This window comes from Pristiophorus japonicus, chromosome 13 (genome assembly GCF_044704955.1).
Source record: "Pristiophorus japonicus isolate sPriJap1 chromosome 13, sPriJap1.hap1, whole genome shotgun sequence".
Classification (NCBI taxonomy): Eukaryota; Metazoa; Chordata; class Chondrichthyes; family Pristiophoridae; genus Pristiophorus; species Pristiophorus japonicus.
Genome location: NC_091989.1, coordinates 173,967,878 through 173,983,938, shown reverse-complemented (window position 1 = coordinate 173,983,938; position 16,061 = coordinate 173,967,878). Strand labels below are relative to the sequence as shown.

General features: G+C 43.5%; 1 protein-coding gene and 1 non-coding gene across 2 annotated transcripts in view; one reads left to right on the top strand and one right to left on the bottom strand.

Moving 5' to 3' along the window:
• Positions 1-5,701: 5,701 nt before the first annotated feature.
• The window catches only part of atmin (ATM interactor), a 29,768-nt gene continuing 19,408 nt past the window's right edge, over positions 5,702-16,061 (top strand). Inside the window, exon 1 of the mRNA XM_070898269.1 lies at positions 5,702-5,979. Coding sequence (XP_070754370.1) covers positions 5,707-5,979 — 273 coding nt within the window. The 5' untranslated portion in view covers positions 5,702-5,706. The remainder of the gene's footprint in view (positions 5,980-16,061) is intronic.
• Positions 9,669-9,866, bottom strand: LOC139279110 (U2 spliceosomal RNA). The gene has a single exon (XR_011596405.1). It is a non-coding gene; the product is annotated as a U2 spliceosomal RNA (small nuclear RNA).

Genomic DNA, 16,061 nt, shown 5'->3' with positions numbered 1-16,061 from the left:
CTCCAGGTCTCACTAGGGGCCTATATAATTGCAGTAAGATATCTTTATTCTTGTATTCAAAATTTCTTGTAATAAAGGCCAACATACCATTTTCTTTCTTAATTGCTTGCTGTACCTGCATGTTAACTTTGATTCGTGTACAAAACACCCAGGTCCTTCTGAACACCAACATTTCCCAATCTCTCACAGTTTACAAAATACTGATTTTTCTATTTTTCCTACCAAAGTGGATAACTTTGCATTTCTCTACATTATATTCCATTTGCAATGTTCTTGTTCACTCACTTAACCTGTCTATATCCCCTTGAAGTCTCTTTGCATTCTCCTCCCAACTTACATTCCCACCTAGCTTTGCATCATTAGCAAACCTGGATATATTACATTTGGTCCCCTCATCCAAATCATTGATATATATTGTGAATAGCTGAGGCCCAAGCACTGATACTTGTGGTACCCTACTAGTTACAGTCTGCCAACCCCAAAATGACCCGTTTATTCCTACTGTTTTTTGTCCATTAATCAATCCTTAATCCATGCTAGTATATTACCTCCAATCCCATGAGTCCTAATTTTGTTCAATCTCTTATGTGGCACCTTATTGAATGCCTTTCAAAAATCCACATCCACTGGCTCTCCCTCATCTTTCTGCTAATTACAACCTCAAAAAACTGATTTGTCAAATGTGATTACCCTTTCATACATCTGTGTTGACTGCCCAATCATATTATTTTCTAAGTGCCCTGTTACCATGTCCTTAATAATAGATTCTAGCATTTCCCTACTACTAATGTTAGGCTAACTGGTCTGTACTTCCCTGTTTTCAGTCTTCCCTCCTTTCTTAAATAGTGGGGTTACAATACAACAGTGTCTACACTCCAAAAAAATACTCCTTTGGCTGTAAAGCGCTTTGAGACATCCGGTGGTCATGAAAGGTGCTATATAAATCCAAGTCTTTTTTTACATTTGCTAACTTGCAATCTGCGGGAACCTTTCTCGAATCTATGTAATTTTGGAAGTGGACTACCAATGCGTACTCGAGCTGTAATGTCGGCACCTGTGAGTATGCTCACGGGTGTTGCGTTGCATTGTTGATGGGCGGCCTTCCGTGAGAGGTGGGCGCCGGAGGGACTGGAGTGCATCATCACCCCCGGCAACAAAATTTTAATTTGATTTTATGTTTTAAAGTTTAATTTGTTTTAATTGCTGGTGTTTTTAGTGTCCCCCTCCCCTTTTATAGGGGGCACTTGGAAAAAAATTTTGATTTTAGTGCCCAAAAAAACAAAAAAAGGGCCTCGAAAATGTTTGCCGTGTCCCCCAGATCGGGGGTCACTTGACCTAATGTTTATTTGTCTCCTTTAAAAGAGTTGCATTGTTGGTGGCTTGGCCAGTCATGTGATGTTCACAGACTCAATAAAACCCCAGTCAGTTGGGTCTCGATCATCCACGATGAGGTATGCAGTAGTGAGCCTAGTGGGTGAACTGGTAATGTGTAGTATGATTGTTAAACCTTTGTTAATAAACCAACTAGTTCTTAATAGCAATGTGTTGCTATGAATTCTTAAGCAAACAACCCATGAAGCAAATACATTACAATAGCCACCTCTTTCAAAACCCTAGGATGTCAGCCATCAGGTTCAGGGGCTTGTTGACAGCTCTGTTGTAACTGCAGCAATTTATTTTAATATTTTCTTGCTTACCAAAAATGAGAGAATTCAGTTGTAGGTGCCTAATACATGGTTTAAAATAAGAGCTAAAAATAAGACAAAGTATATGTCTCACAACTGGATTGGTAAAGAACATAAGCAGCAGTAGGCCATACGGCCCTCGAACCTGCTCCGCTATTTAATACGATCGTGGCTGATCCGATCATGGACTCACGTCCACTTCCCTAACCACTCCCCATAACACCTTATTCCCTTATCGGTTAAGAAACTGTCTATCTCTTTCTTAAATTTATTCAATGACCCAGCTTTCACAGCTCTCTGAGGCAGCGAATTCCACAGATTTACAATCCTCTGAGAAGAAATTCTTCCTCATCTCAGTTTTAAATGGGCGGTCCCTTATTCTAAGGTTATGCCCCATAGTTCTAGTCTCCCCTATCAGTGGAAACATCCTCTCTGCAGCCGCCTTGTAAAACCCCCTCATAATCTTATACGTTTCGATACGACCGCCTCTCATTCTTCTGAATTCCAATCAGTAGAGGACCAACCTACTCAATCTTTCTTCATAAGTCAACCCCCTCGTCTCCAGAATCAACCCAGTGAACCTTCTCTGAATTGCCTCCAAAGCAAGTATATCCTTTCTTAAATATGGAAATCAAAATTGTATGCAGTATTCCAGATGTGGCCTCACCAATACCCTATATAATTGTAGCAAGACTTCCCTGCTTTTATACTCCATCCACTTTGCAATAAAGGCCAAGATTCCATTGGCCTGCCTGATCACTTGCTGTACCTGTATACTAATCTTTTGTGTTTCATGCACCAGGACCCCTGCTATACTGCAGCACTTTGCAATTTTTCTCCATTTAAACAATACCTTGTGCTTCGATTTTTTTCTGCCAAAGTGCAGAACCTCACACTTTCCAACATTATACTCCATCTGCCAATTTTTTGCGCACTCACTTAGCCTGTCTATGTCCTTTTGCAGGTTTTCTGTGTCCTCACACATTGCTTTTCCTCCCATCTTTGTATCGTCAGCAAACTTGACTACGTTACACTCGGTCCCTTCTTCCAAGTCGTTAATATAGATTGTAAATAGTTGGGGTCCCAGCACTGATCCCTGCGGCACACCACTAGTTACTGATTGCCAACCCGAGAATGAACCATTTATCCCAACTCTCCATTTTCTGTTAGTTAGCCAATCCTCTATCCATGCTAATATATTACCCCCAACCTTGTGAACTTTGATCTTGTGCAGTAACCTTTTATGTGGCACCTTGTCAAATGCCTTCTGGAAGTCCAAATACACCACATCCACTGGTTCTCCTTTATCCACCCTGTTCGTTGCATCCTGAAAGAATTCCAGCAAATTTGTCAAACATGACTTTCCCTTCATAAATCCATGCTGACTCTGCCTGACTGAATTATGCTTTTCCAAATGTCCTGCTACTACTTCTTTAATAATGGACTCCAACATTTTCCCAACCACATATGTTAGGCTAACTGGTCTATAGTTTCCTGCTTTTTGTCTGCCTCCTTTTTTAATTAGGGGTGTTACATTTTCAGTTTTCCAATCTGCTGGGACCTCCCCAGAATCCAGGGAATTTTGATTAATTATCACTATAAGTTTAATATAATAAAAGGAGGAGACACTAACTGAATAGAGGTTTTAAAGTTTGCCTGTTTGTGCAGATATGTCGATTCTCTCAGATAATCCATGAGCCTAACAGATTTGATGTCCATCTCAAAGTTGTACTTAAATGTCCACTAAACCAACAGAAAATGAACTAATTTAATTGTAGCGTGAGTCCATATAGGTTTAGAAAGGGAGGTTCGGCTGAGGTACTTATGTTGAGACCATTGGACTGTTTGGAACAGGTGCGCAGAGCATTGTAATTGGAGCAGAGTTGGAGTCAGGGTCAGGCAGTCCCGCTTCATCAACTTAAAAAAAAAAGTAAGTGGCAAAAAATCATAAGGTTTGTTTGGAAATGGACCAGACTGACATTTAAAAGTTGTCTACAGGTGAGTGCAACAGAATGTGTTGTACAATTACAGTTAGGAACAAAAGTTAATAAACTGTACTAGGTGTCAGCCTTGGTCCAGAGGGAGCTCTGCACTGTTGGAGGTGCTGTCTTTCAGATAAGACATTAAACTGATGCCCCTTCTGCCCTCAGGTGGATGTAAAAGAACCCTTGGCACTATTTCGAAGAAGAGCAAGGGAGTTCTCTCCAGTGTCCTGGGCAATATTTATCCCTCAATCCACATCATTTAAACTGATTATCTGGTCATTATCACATTGCTGTTTGTGGGAGCTTGCTGTATGTGAATTGGCTGCATTTCCTACATTACAGCAGTGACTACACTTTAAAAAGTATTTCATTGGCTGTAAAGTGCTTTGGGATGCCTGGTGATCATTCAGAGGCTGAACTCCAGCATATAGTCAATGTATTCACTGAGGCATATGAAAGCATAGGCCTTACGCTTAACATCCGTAAGACATAGGTCCTCCACCAGCCTGTCACCGCCGCACAGCACTGCCCCCCCAGTCATCAAGATTCACGGCTCTCGACAATGTGGACCATTTCCCATATCACGGGAGCCTCTTATTAACAAAGGCAGACATTGATGCGGAGATTCAACATCGCCTCCAGTGCAGCCTTCGGCCGTCTGAGGAAAAGAGTGTTTGAAGACCAGGCCATCAAATCTACCACCAAGCTCATGGTCTACAGGGCTGTAGTAATACCCACCCTCCTGTATGGATCTAAGGCATGGACGATGTATAGAAGGCACCTCAAGTTGCTGGAGATATATCACCAACGATGTCTCCGCAAGATCCTGCGGATCCCCTGGGAGGTCAGGCGGACCAACATCAGTGTCCTTGACCAGGCTAACATCCCCAGTATTGCAGCACTGACCACACTCGATCAGTTTCGCTGGGCAGGCCACACAGTTCGCATGCCAGATACGAGACTCCCTAAGCAAATGCTTTATGCGGAGCTCCTTCGTGGTAAACGAGCCAAAGGCGAAAACGTTATAAGTACACCCTCAAAGCCTCCCTGGTAAAGTGCGACATCACCACTGACACCTGGGAGACCCTGGCCGAAGACCACCCGAGGTGGAGAAAGTGCATCCGGGAGGGCGTTGAGCTCGCATGAAGAGGCCAAGCGCAGGCAGCGGAAGGAGCGCGTGGCAAACCAGTCCCACCGATCTCTTCTGTCGACGAATGTCTGTTCCACCTGTGACATGGTCTGTGGCTCTCATATCGGACTGTTCAGCCATCAAAGAGCTCACTTAGGGAGTGGAAGCAAGGCTTCCTTGATTCCGAGGGACTGCCTATGATGATGGTCATGAAAGATGCTATATAAATTGATTTTTTTCCCCTCATCCAACATGGCTAAAACAGATCATCTCCTTGCTGTTTGTGGAACCTTGCTATGGCAAATTAGCTACTGCGTTTCTTCCATTACAACACTTCAAAAGTACTTCGATTTGAAGCACTTTGGGACATCATGAGGCTGTGAAAGGTGCGATACAAATGCCAGTTCTCTCTTTCTTCAAGGATTGACATCTCTCTGCCTTTGTGCATGCCCGCAGTGATATATGATCACTATGCTGGAGTGGTTGTGTTGCTCGGGGCAGGGAAGGGATTTGTAGTGAAAGCAACGAATTCAAAACAAGGCTTTGTTAAAGTAAAAAAAACTTTAGGGAAAACCAGATTCTTCCAAATTCAATTCATAAATATGGCTTGAATAGACAATATTTAAGACCATATAGATTAAAACAGATTTAATAATTAAAGTGGGCTCAATCTGAAAATGTATATTTTTAAAGGACGTTAGTCCATAAGGTCAAGACAACCTGACGGGGTGGGGCGGGTCAATGAGCGAGTTAATTGACGTGACGATCAGCCAATTAACGAGTTCACCGCGGTACGGGGGCGGGGCGATCGGCGGAAGGCGGCCAATGGGAAGGAAGGGGAGGAGGGTTAAATGTGATTGACGGCCGGCAGGGGAGGACGTGTTGGGTGCGTGTGAGGAGCGGCAAGATGGCGGCTGCGGCGGCGGGAGGATGCCGATCGGGCGACAAGCCGTCTCACCCGCAGCCGGAGGAACCGCGACCTCCGACAACAACAACAACAGCCGCAGCCGCAGCAGCAGCAGCAGCACAGGTCCCGAGCTGCCAGATCATTCGGCCGTCCGTCAGCGAGCTGAGCCGGGCGGTGAGGACCAACATCCTGTGCACGGTGACGGGCTGTGGCAAGATCCTGCCGAACACGCCGGCTCTCGGCATGCACCTGGTCAAATCGCACAGGGTGCAGGTAGGTGCCGGCTGACTCGCCCACCCATCCCCAGGTTGGCCCCTCGCACCCTCTTGTCCCTTTCTTAGAAAACCAGTGTCTCCCTCTTGTCTTCAAGTCCCACCTCCAGAGACTTGGGCACATAAGGCTGACACTCCAGTGCAGTACCCAGGGTACCCATCGAGGATGACTCCCTTCCACACCAAAAAGGGACGAGTTCACAGGTGTTTCAATTGAGGGACCTGACATTCTAGATCCCGAACTACATGTTGAAGGGTGGAAGATGCCTGTGCGTGGATTGTTTTAACGTGGGGCGGCCGTTGCGCACCAGCCACCACACGGGCTTGGCAGAGCTAGATCTTGATCCAGTGGCAAGGGTTAACCAAGAGGACTGGAGACCAAGCTCCGACCTGGTGCGCCGCCTGCTCCTACTATCCATAGATCGCAGTGTGGGCTGGCCGGTCTGCACTGTCGGCGGTGCCATCTTTCAGATGAGATGTTAAACCGAGGCCCCTGGCTGCCCTCTCTGGTGGGCATAAAAGATCCTATTTGAAGAGAGATGAAGTCATGAAGAGCAGGGGTGTTATACCCGGTGTCCTGGCCAATATTTATCCCTCAATCAACGGGGGAGACTAGAACGCGAGAGCATGATCTTAGAATAAGGGGTCACGCATTTAAAACAGAGATGAGGAGAAATTTCTTCTCTGAGGGTTGTAAATCTGTGGAATTCTGTGGAGAGCTGTGGAAGTTGGGGGACATTGAATAAATTTAAGACAGAAATAGACAGTTTCTTAAACGATAAGGGGTTATGGGGAGCGGGCGGGAAGTGGAGCTGAGTCCATGATCAGATCAGCCATGATCTTATTGAATGGCGGAGTAGGCTTGAGAGGCTGAATCCTGTTCCTATTTCATGTGTTATAACAAAAACAGATTATCTGGTCATTATCACATTGCTGTTTGGTGGGAGCTTGCTGCCGTGTTTCCCACATTACAACAGTGACTATGCTCAAAGTATTTCATTGGCTGTAAAGTGTTTTGAGACTTGCCGTGGCTATGAAAGGTACTCTATAAATGCAAGTCTTTCTTTCTTGGTCTGTGCACACATTTGTATGGAAACTCTGTCAGAGGAGATTTGATAAGAGGTGCTCAAAATCATGAGGGGGGTCCAGATAGGGTAGATAAGTGAGAAATAAAAACAGAAAATGCTGGAAATACTGCAGCATCTGGGGAGAGAAAAACGAAGTTGATGTTTCAGGTCGATGACGAAATGGTATCTCTGTTTTTCTCTTTCCACAGAAGCTGCCTAATCTGCTGGGTCTTTCCAGCATTTTCTGCTTTCATTTCAGATTTCCAGCCTCCGCAGTATTTTGCTTTTGTTTTAGATGACAGAGAAACTGTTCCCAGAGGGCACAGATTTAAGGTGATTTGGCAGATGAACCAAGGGCGATTATGAGGGGGAAAAACCTGTTTTACGCAGTGAGTCATTGTGATCTGGAATGCACTACAGGCTGGACCTCTGGTCCTGCACCCTCGGGACCTGACCGGTGCCGAAACAGAGAATTTTCTGGGCCACAGGAGCTCACGCCTCGCCTAGTCTTGCCTGTCGTGTGTGTGTGTGTGTGTGTGTGTGTGTGTGCATCCGCGCGCGCACTCGCTGACTGACAGCATCTCCAGCCAATCGTTGCACACTCGCTGACTGACGGCCTTGCTTTTTTTTTAAAACTGAGTGTTTCCAGTCAGTAGTAAGGGAATGCTGCACTGTCAGAGATGCTGTCTTTCGGATGAGATGTTAAACTGAGGCCCCATCTACCCTCGGGTGGACGTAAAAGATCCAATGGCACTATTCGGAGACTAGCAGGGGAGATATCCCCGTTGTACTGGCCAATATTTATCTCTCAACCAACACAACTAAAAACAGATCATCTGGTCATTATTACATTGTTGTTTGTGGGAGCTTCCTGTGCGCACATTGGCTGCCGTGTTTCCTACATTACAACAGTGGTCATGAAAGATACTATATAAATGCAAGTTTTTTTTCTCTATTCCTTTCTTAGAAAGCTAGTGTCTCCTTGTGTTCATCTGTGTGCAAACTATAATTTTTAAACATTTTTAATTTTATTAGATGCATTTAATGGATCTATCTGGTTTATTGACATATTTGTGTGCAAGCTCTTATTTTTTAACATTTTTAATTTTAAGTAATAACTTAAGAATTCAGAGCAGGAGTAGGCCATATGGCCCTTCGAGCCTGCTCTGCCATTCAGTAAGATCATGGCTGATCTACATTAACTCAGTTTTTTGCCATATCCCTTGATTCCTCAAGTCCAAAAATCTATCTCAGCCCTGAATATACTCAATGACTCAGCATCCGCAGCCCTTTGGGATAGAGAATTCCAAAGATTCAAACTCTGTGAGTGAAGAAATTTCTCCTCGTCTCTCTCCTAAATGACCTTGTCCTGAGACTATACTCCCTATTTCTAGACTCTCCAGCCAGGGAAAACAACCTCTCAGCATCTACCCTGTCAATCCCCTTCAGAATCTTGTTTCAGTAAGATCGCCTCTCTTCTTCTAAACTCCAGAGAGTATAGGCTCAATTTAAATATTATTCTTGGATGCATTTAAAGGGAAGTTAGATAAGCACGAAAGAGAGAGAGAGAGAGGAATAGAAGCGGTAAAAACAGAGCATACTGAAAATATTCAGCAGGTCAGGCAACACTTGTGGAGAGAGAAAGAGAAATAGAGTTAACCAATGTTCCCTTTAATTTTTTTGTGTGCTGCGCTACTCATTCAAAATAACACGCATGCACGGTTTTTCCTATTTAAGAGCCAGCTGTGCGGGAGCTGCAGAGCTCTGCACGGCCACACAGTTTAAAGGGAACATTGGAGTTAATGTTTCAGGTCGATGACCTTTCGTCAGAACTGATACTGCCCTGCTGAATATTTTCTGGTTTTATTTCAGAGTTCCAACATCCGCAGTATTTTGCTATTGTAGAAGGATATGTAGATATGGTTGGATGAGGTGAGATGGGAGGAGCTTCCTGTGGAGCATGAACACCAGCATGGACCAGTTGGGCTGAATAGCCTGTTTCTGTGCTGTACATTCTATGTGACTTAAGTTAGAAAATGTAATTTGGCTCATTGTGTGTGTTTCCCCCCCCCCCCCCCCCCATGTGGCTTATTTATTCATTTTCTCTCTCATTTAAAATAGTATTGATATTAGAAGGGGTTTTCATAAGGTGAATGGTGAAAAATCTTTTTCTGCTGCCTGTTGAGTTGGTGGCCCAGAGAGCATAAATTCAGGATACTAGAACAAAGGGAGACATTGGGAGTTAAAAAAATAGTTTGCAGAGAGTTGTTGGGACATGAAATATCCTTTCAGAAACAGTGGAATTCATAATAGGTTTTTTTTTTAAAAGGGAGTGGGTAAATATTTGTGAATGTTAAAGTTAAAAGGATATGGGAAAGGGGGAAGGGAAATGAAGCAATCGATGGCACTTGGGCATTGCTGGTGCATATGAAATGAGCAGAAAAACATCCTTCAGTGTAAAATGCCATCATTTTAATTAAAATACTGTATATTTTTTTTATTTAAAAAAAAAATTTATTCGTTGCCAATCTTTCCAATTCTTTGTCAGATTACAAACGCCAGAGGTCACCTTGGGCCCATTCAAGGATCACTCTGCGCCAATGCTCTTAGCCAAAAGGCCTAGAGCCACTGCACTGTTCCTGGAAGTACTGCAATACCAGGTTCGTGCCATGGAGGTGGATGTGTGCCCCCTACCCACCTCCTATTTCCAAAAAGCATAGGAGAACCACCTTCCTGATCCAGGGAGAACCACTTTCTGGTCATGGTTACTCCCCTGTCAGGTCAGTTACGCATGATCTTAGCCAAAAGGCCGAGAAGCGATTAAAATACTGTATATTGTGGTCCTAAATCAAACAGACCATGAAACTCCCAAGTTCAGTGCTGAGGTAGCTGTAAGGAATGCTGCAATTTGTTAGTGTCCCTGGGGTGGATCAGTCAAGATTCCCAACCTGCGTAAGGTATTCAGTGCTCTCTGCTGTAAAGTACAAAGATGCAACAAATTGTCTTTGTGATATTTTGCGTGTAAGCTAATTTTTTCCCCTCACCAACCCCCCCATATGACTAATTTATTCATTTTCTCTCTAATCTAAAATCTATGGTGGGTATTGACATTAGAAGAGGTTTTCATCGATGAAAAAACTACGACTGCTGTCTGTTGAGTTGGTGACCCAGAGAGCATAAATTGAGCAGCATCATCATAGGCAGTCCCTCGAGTCGAGAATGACTTGCTTCCACGCCAAAAAGTTCACAGGTGTTTCAGTGAAGGACCTAATATTTCAGGTCCCGAACTAAATCTTGAAGGATGGAAGATGCCTGCGCGTGGATTTTGTTTAATGTGTGGTGGGCGTTGCACACCAGCCACCCCACAGGCTTGACAGAGCTAGGTCTTGGTCCAGTGGCAAGGATTATCCAAGACGACTGGAGACCAGCTCTAGTGCGCGCACATATCGCAGTGTGGGCTAGCCTGTGCTGCTCCTGGGCCCTCGCTTCATCTGGGCCCCGAACTCACGCCTCTCCTTGGCCCTGACATCTTGGCCCTGATATCTTTTTTGTGACATCACTAAAGCACAGTCAAGATAGCTTCATGCCTTTTATTGTATTTACAGCAGCAGTTGCATTACCACAGTAGTCCATGAGGTGGAGCTCTATTACAAGCAGGTAATTGCAATTGGTTGTCCCTCTGCAGGGGATTTTAAATGCCCTTATTTGCTTAGATTCGACTGGCATAAATGACAACGTCAAGGGTACTCGTTTTCGTAAACTAGAAGAGTTTGTTACACATGCATTACAAACAGCATGTATTATACACACTTGGACAATAATGACTTGGTTAAAATACCATTCTACCAAGGACGAGAAGACGATGACGTGGGCTATTTCACTGGACATCCTCTCTTCTTCCTTCCTTGAAGTCGTCTCCTCCATGTGGCGAGGGGGTCTGGAAGTTAACTTTCTGATATCTTTCTTCAATATGCATTAGTCACATTCCTTGTTGATGGCTGTCTGAGCTTTGCCTCATTCTGCTGATGATTGAATTATCGTTTTACAATCTCATGATCTGTTCCCATCTTCTCTCTTTTGTGACTGTCTTCCAGACAGGGAGCATTAACTAGCAAGCATAATTATAATAGCTGTCTCCATATGTCCATTAACCTATCTGACTCTAAAGACAAGTGGCTAGAATTTCCCCAAAATCCACCAGTGCCGGATTACCGCCAAGATTTAAAAATTACCGCGGGCGAAAAATTCCACAAAAAAGGAAAATACTTCACCCGGCGGGAAAAAAAATGGACCTTACACCCCGATTCTCGGCGGAAAACACAATCTTGGGCCGATTGGGCGGTTCTTATACAAAATGAGCGGTAATTACTAAAATTTAGACTGAGGCTGCGGGTTGGGCCTCGGAGGGGGGAAACACACAATATTTTTTCAAAAAAATAAAAAATCAGAAAACATTCTCTGGACCCTTTTTTCAACTTGAACACTATAAAATAACTTTAAAATAATAATTAAAAGCCCAAGAACTGATCTTATTTTGCAGGGCTACTTGGCTACCGCCCAGTTCCCGCTGCTTCTCGTAGGCGTTTTTTTTTCTACTTGCCTACGGGTCACTGCTGAGTCAAAACTCTGGCAATAGCGGTTTTTGGACGGTACACGCCAGCGGTCCGCTCCCCAGTGGTATTTCCAAACCCCCGGTGGAACTCTCTTTCTTTTTTTTAATGTAAATTTCCACTGACCCAGTTTTCACCCAAAACGACCAATACCGCCGAGAAACCGGGTGGAGATGCAGTGCAAATTCTAACCCAAGGCGCCTTTCCACAAAGACCTTGTCCTTGAAGCCATTCTTGTCAAGGGCCTCACGGAGTCGACTATTGTAATTGTGTTCGATAGTTAATGGCTTCTTTCCTGCAAAACACAAATTAAGGATAGAAGATCAAAGGGAAATATTACTTTACACTATGTCATACCCTGTCTGATGTGAGGTTGCCATTTTAACTGACTCAAACAGGAGACAGTACCGATTGGATTGGAAGGTTGATTCCTTAATTTTTAGGAAATGCATCCTTTTTTTAAAAAAAAAAATAACTTCTTTAAGAGTGAGAGTATACTAATTCAAGAAAGTGGATACTGCTTTTTCATTTTCTGAGGATTTCCAGGGGTTGTTCAGGGCTTCTGATGTGTAGTTCAACAGTCCGGCATTTCTCATATTTCCCGCATTCTAAAGAGATTTAACTGTTCCGAGTTATTCTTGGACGTTTCCTTTTATGAAAGGTAATCTGAAACTTATTTTAGATCCAAGAGCTAAATGTGGGATTGTTGAATGGGTTTCAGATAAATGAATAGTTTCTGGAAAGGATGGAAAATCTGAGTTTAAAAACTGAAGTTAAGCAAGTGTTCATAGCTCTGTGTATGCATGGATTGTATGTGTCTCAATTTAGCAACCTTGAAGCAATTTTTGGAAAATTGGAAAACTTTTAAAATTGCTGCAATCTGTTTGTAATTTTAGTTGAAGCTTAGCAATTATAGTATTTTGTAAAAATCCTATCAATTTTTAATTTTAAGTTCAATTTTTATTTCATGAAAACAAGCATTATAAATCAAAGGAAGTAGTCAAACATTTGGGTTCCAGGTGTACAGGGGATATTCTATCTTGTATGGAATCATTATTAGAGTGGATCATTACTGTTGTGCACGGGAGAGGTTGGTGATGTGCTTTCATTTTCCATCTCTGATCAGCCAGCTCCTCCCTATGTAGGGGGAACATTGTGAGAGGGGAGTGGGGGCGGGTTATGTAGACCTCCAAGAAAGGGGTTCTGACCCACCACCACATATATTGGTAACATTCTCATCTTTTTGAATCAGAAGGTTATTGGGTTCAAGTTCCACTCTGGGACTTGAGCACATGATACAGGCTAAGATGTCGGTGGTGGATTGAGGAAGTGGTGCATTGTCGGAGGTACCATCTTTCAGTTGAGATGTAAAAACGCAGCCCCATCTGTTTGCTCAGGTGTAAATATCCCATGGGACTATTTGGAGAACAAGAAATTGACCCCAGTGTTCCCTCAATTAAACAACAATATAAATAAATTGGCTGTTCATTGAGCTGCTTGTTTTGGTTAGTTAAAATGTGCACATTGGCTGCTGCTTTAACCCACATGAGAATTCAAAAGTAAGTAAATGATGTGGATTGCTTTGGGACAAACGAGAACCCAATGAGGGGCTACATGAATACAAGTTATCCCTCACACATTTGTGGTGGTGGATTGGGTGTATAATTTTTTCACAGTGAAGGGGTTGTCTTGCTGCTAGCAGTGAGAGATGTGCTAGTCTGAATCTTGGATGACTCAAAACTAGTGGACATGGGAGTTGGTCTGAGGGGATATCATTGGGTTGCTATCCAGGATGATCGTATCTTCCCCCAACATTAGTCTGACTGGGAGTGGAGGAATCTATGTATTTAATGTAGGGTGTGGTACATTCAGTGTATCAGTTTGAGTGGGTCATTGCGCATTTTGCTGCAAGTGGTAGCTGTGCAGGTTTGTTCCCAAATTTTTCATTATTCTGTTGTTATTTGCTGGCCTCGATCTTGCTGCTATCCTAGGCTCTCTTCGAGCTTTCTGTGGAATCTGTTGCTGTAGAGATGAGCAGTATCTAGAATTACATACATATTTGAGTGCTTTTTGGGATGTGGAGCTCTCGGTGGCCAGTTTTCACGAGTGTTGTGGAGCATATTTGACTTCTGAAGGAAATGCATGATTTGGGGATAGCTAATGTCCTGTTGGGTGAGGTTAAATTTGTCTATTAGCTGCTGAAAGACAAGATCCCTTCTCTCGTTGGGCTCAGAATCCATTTGTGGCAAGTGCCTCTGGGAATTCCCAATCATATCATATTTTTAATAACAATTGAATGCAATAATCCAAAACAATTTTAATTTAAAATTTAACTCCCATTCCTTCTCCATATGCACTCGCTCAACAATATCTTTTATAAACATGAATGTCGATACACAAGTCTGCTTGTGTATCCTCACCCTCGACTCCACAACTGTCGCCACACTGTCTGACATTAAATCCTGGATGTGATGGCGCACTCGTAAGCTCAACGTAAGCAAGCCTGAAAACGTCGTGTTCAGTTTCTGGCAGAAGCTTTACATATCAGTCACTAACTCCATCTCCCTCAGCCACTCGTGCAGACTGAAGCTGAATGTACACTGCCGTCACGTCCTGTTGGACCCTGAGCCTAGCTTCAAACTCCACTCGTTCAGATCCCTCCGCGGCAAGATGTGAAATTGAATTCAGTATGTCTGATCATTTGTGGGCTGCCAGCAGCAAAAATGGCTATGAAAGCTGCCACGTTGTTGTTAAAATCCCAACTGGTTCACCATTGCCCCACAGAGAAAGGAACCAGTCATCTCTACGTGTGAGCCCAGTCCCATGGTTGGCTCTTAATGCCCTCTGAAAGAGCCTAGCGACTCACTCAGTTGTGAAAACCATTACTGCTCTAGAAGGCAGCTTCGCCCCCTTCTTGGCCAGTAGCCTTTGGCAGTTGATGTGACCTTGCTTGTGTTGCCCACGTTCCCTAATGATGTTGGGTGAATGTTCACTTTTTAATATTTGTTGAAAGATCACTCAGATTATATCTTCCTGAACAATATCACTTTCTGTCATTTGTTTCTGCGAATAGTATCAGGTGAGCACTTGAGATCTGATTCTCCCCTTGCATCTGATGTGATTAACAATACCTGGGCTGAAACTTGATTCAGCCATCTTGACCATTACTGTGCCTTGTTCTCTTCAGCCAAATCTTCTGTTCCTCCGGGACAACCCAAGGCAGCTTTTTCCTATAACTAAATGCCAATACCCTCCTTGAATGCCTCTCTCTCCAGCCCCATAAACCATCATTCCAAAAATCAGCTGCCCAAATCTTGTCCCTTTCACCCATCACTCTTGTGCCTTGCGTTGGCTTTCTATCCTTACTGCGTTGGACTTAAAATTCTCATCTTCCAGTCCCACTAAGACCATGTCCCACTCTTACTTTTTTTGCAACTTCCTCCAACTTTATATCTCCTCCCATGCTCTTTGGTCCTGTAACTGGCATTTTGTGCACATGAATATTAAGATACAGTTTTGACTATAAAGCTAACAGCAACCACAATTGTCGCTTGTTCATATGGAACAATAGCTCCTTCCCAATAAATTATTCTTTATCTATGTCTGCCTTTATTGTGAATTTCTGTACTGTAAGATCTGAGAGTTTATTATATAAATGGGACTGCAGGTTCACAGTGCTTACCTGCTTCACGAGGGCAAACTGGAAATAATATCTTGTAGTGTGTAATGCCCTCTGTTAAAACATCTGGTCCTCTAACTCTGGTGTTTGGTGTACTCCCCAGTCTCTCTTGGAGGACCGTAGGGTGTGAGAGGCAGCAAAAGCCTTATAGTGGGATTTGAAGGTGATAATGAAGATTTTTAAATTCAATGCACTGAGGATCAAGGAGCCAATAAAGATCAGCAAAGATTTTTTAACATTTATTCTCGGGATATGGGAATCGCGAGCAAGGGTAGCATTTATTGCCTATCCTTAATTGCCCTTGAGAAGGTGGTGGTGAGCCGCCACCTTGAACTGCTGGTCCGTGAGGTGAAAGTGTTCCCACAGTGCTGTTGGGTAAGTAGTTCCATGATTTTGACCCAGCGACGATGAAGGAATGATTGGCCAGCAGAACATAATGTGCAACAGGATATTGGCAGCTGAGATTTGAACAAACTAGTTTGAGGTGGAATTGGAGACATGGCAAGGAGAATGTTTGAGAAATCAAGTTGATGCAAAGGGACGGTATGGAATCGCCGGTGTGGATAGCTCTATCCTAGGCGGTTGCTGATGCTGGATATTAAAATTTGGGGGGAGGTGCAGGAAAAGGTTAAAAATGTAGAATCACAATTTTATCATTGTGGTATGAGCAACATCAAGGGAGATAAGCAGGATTTAACACTTACTGCAACCATATTTACCTAATCTT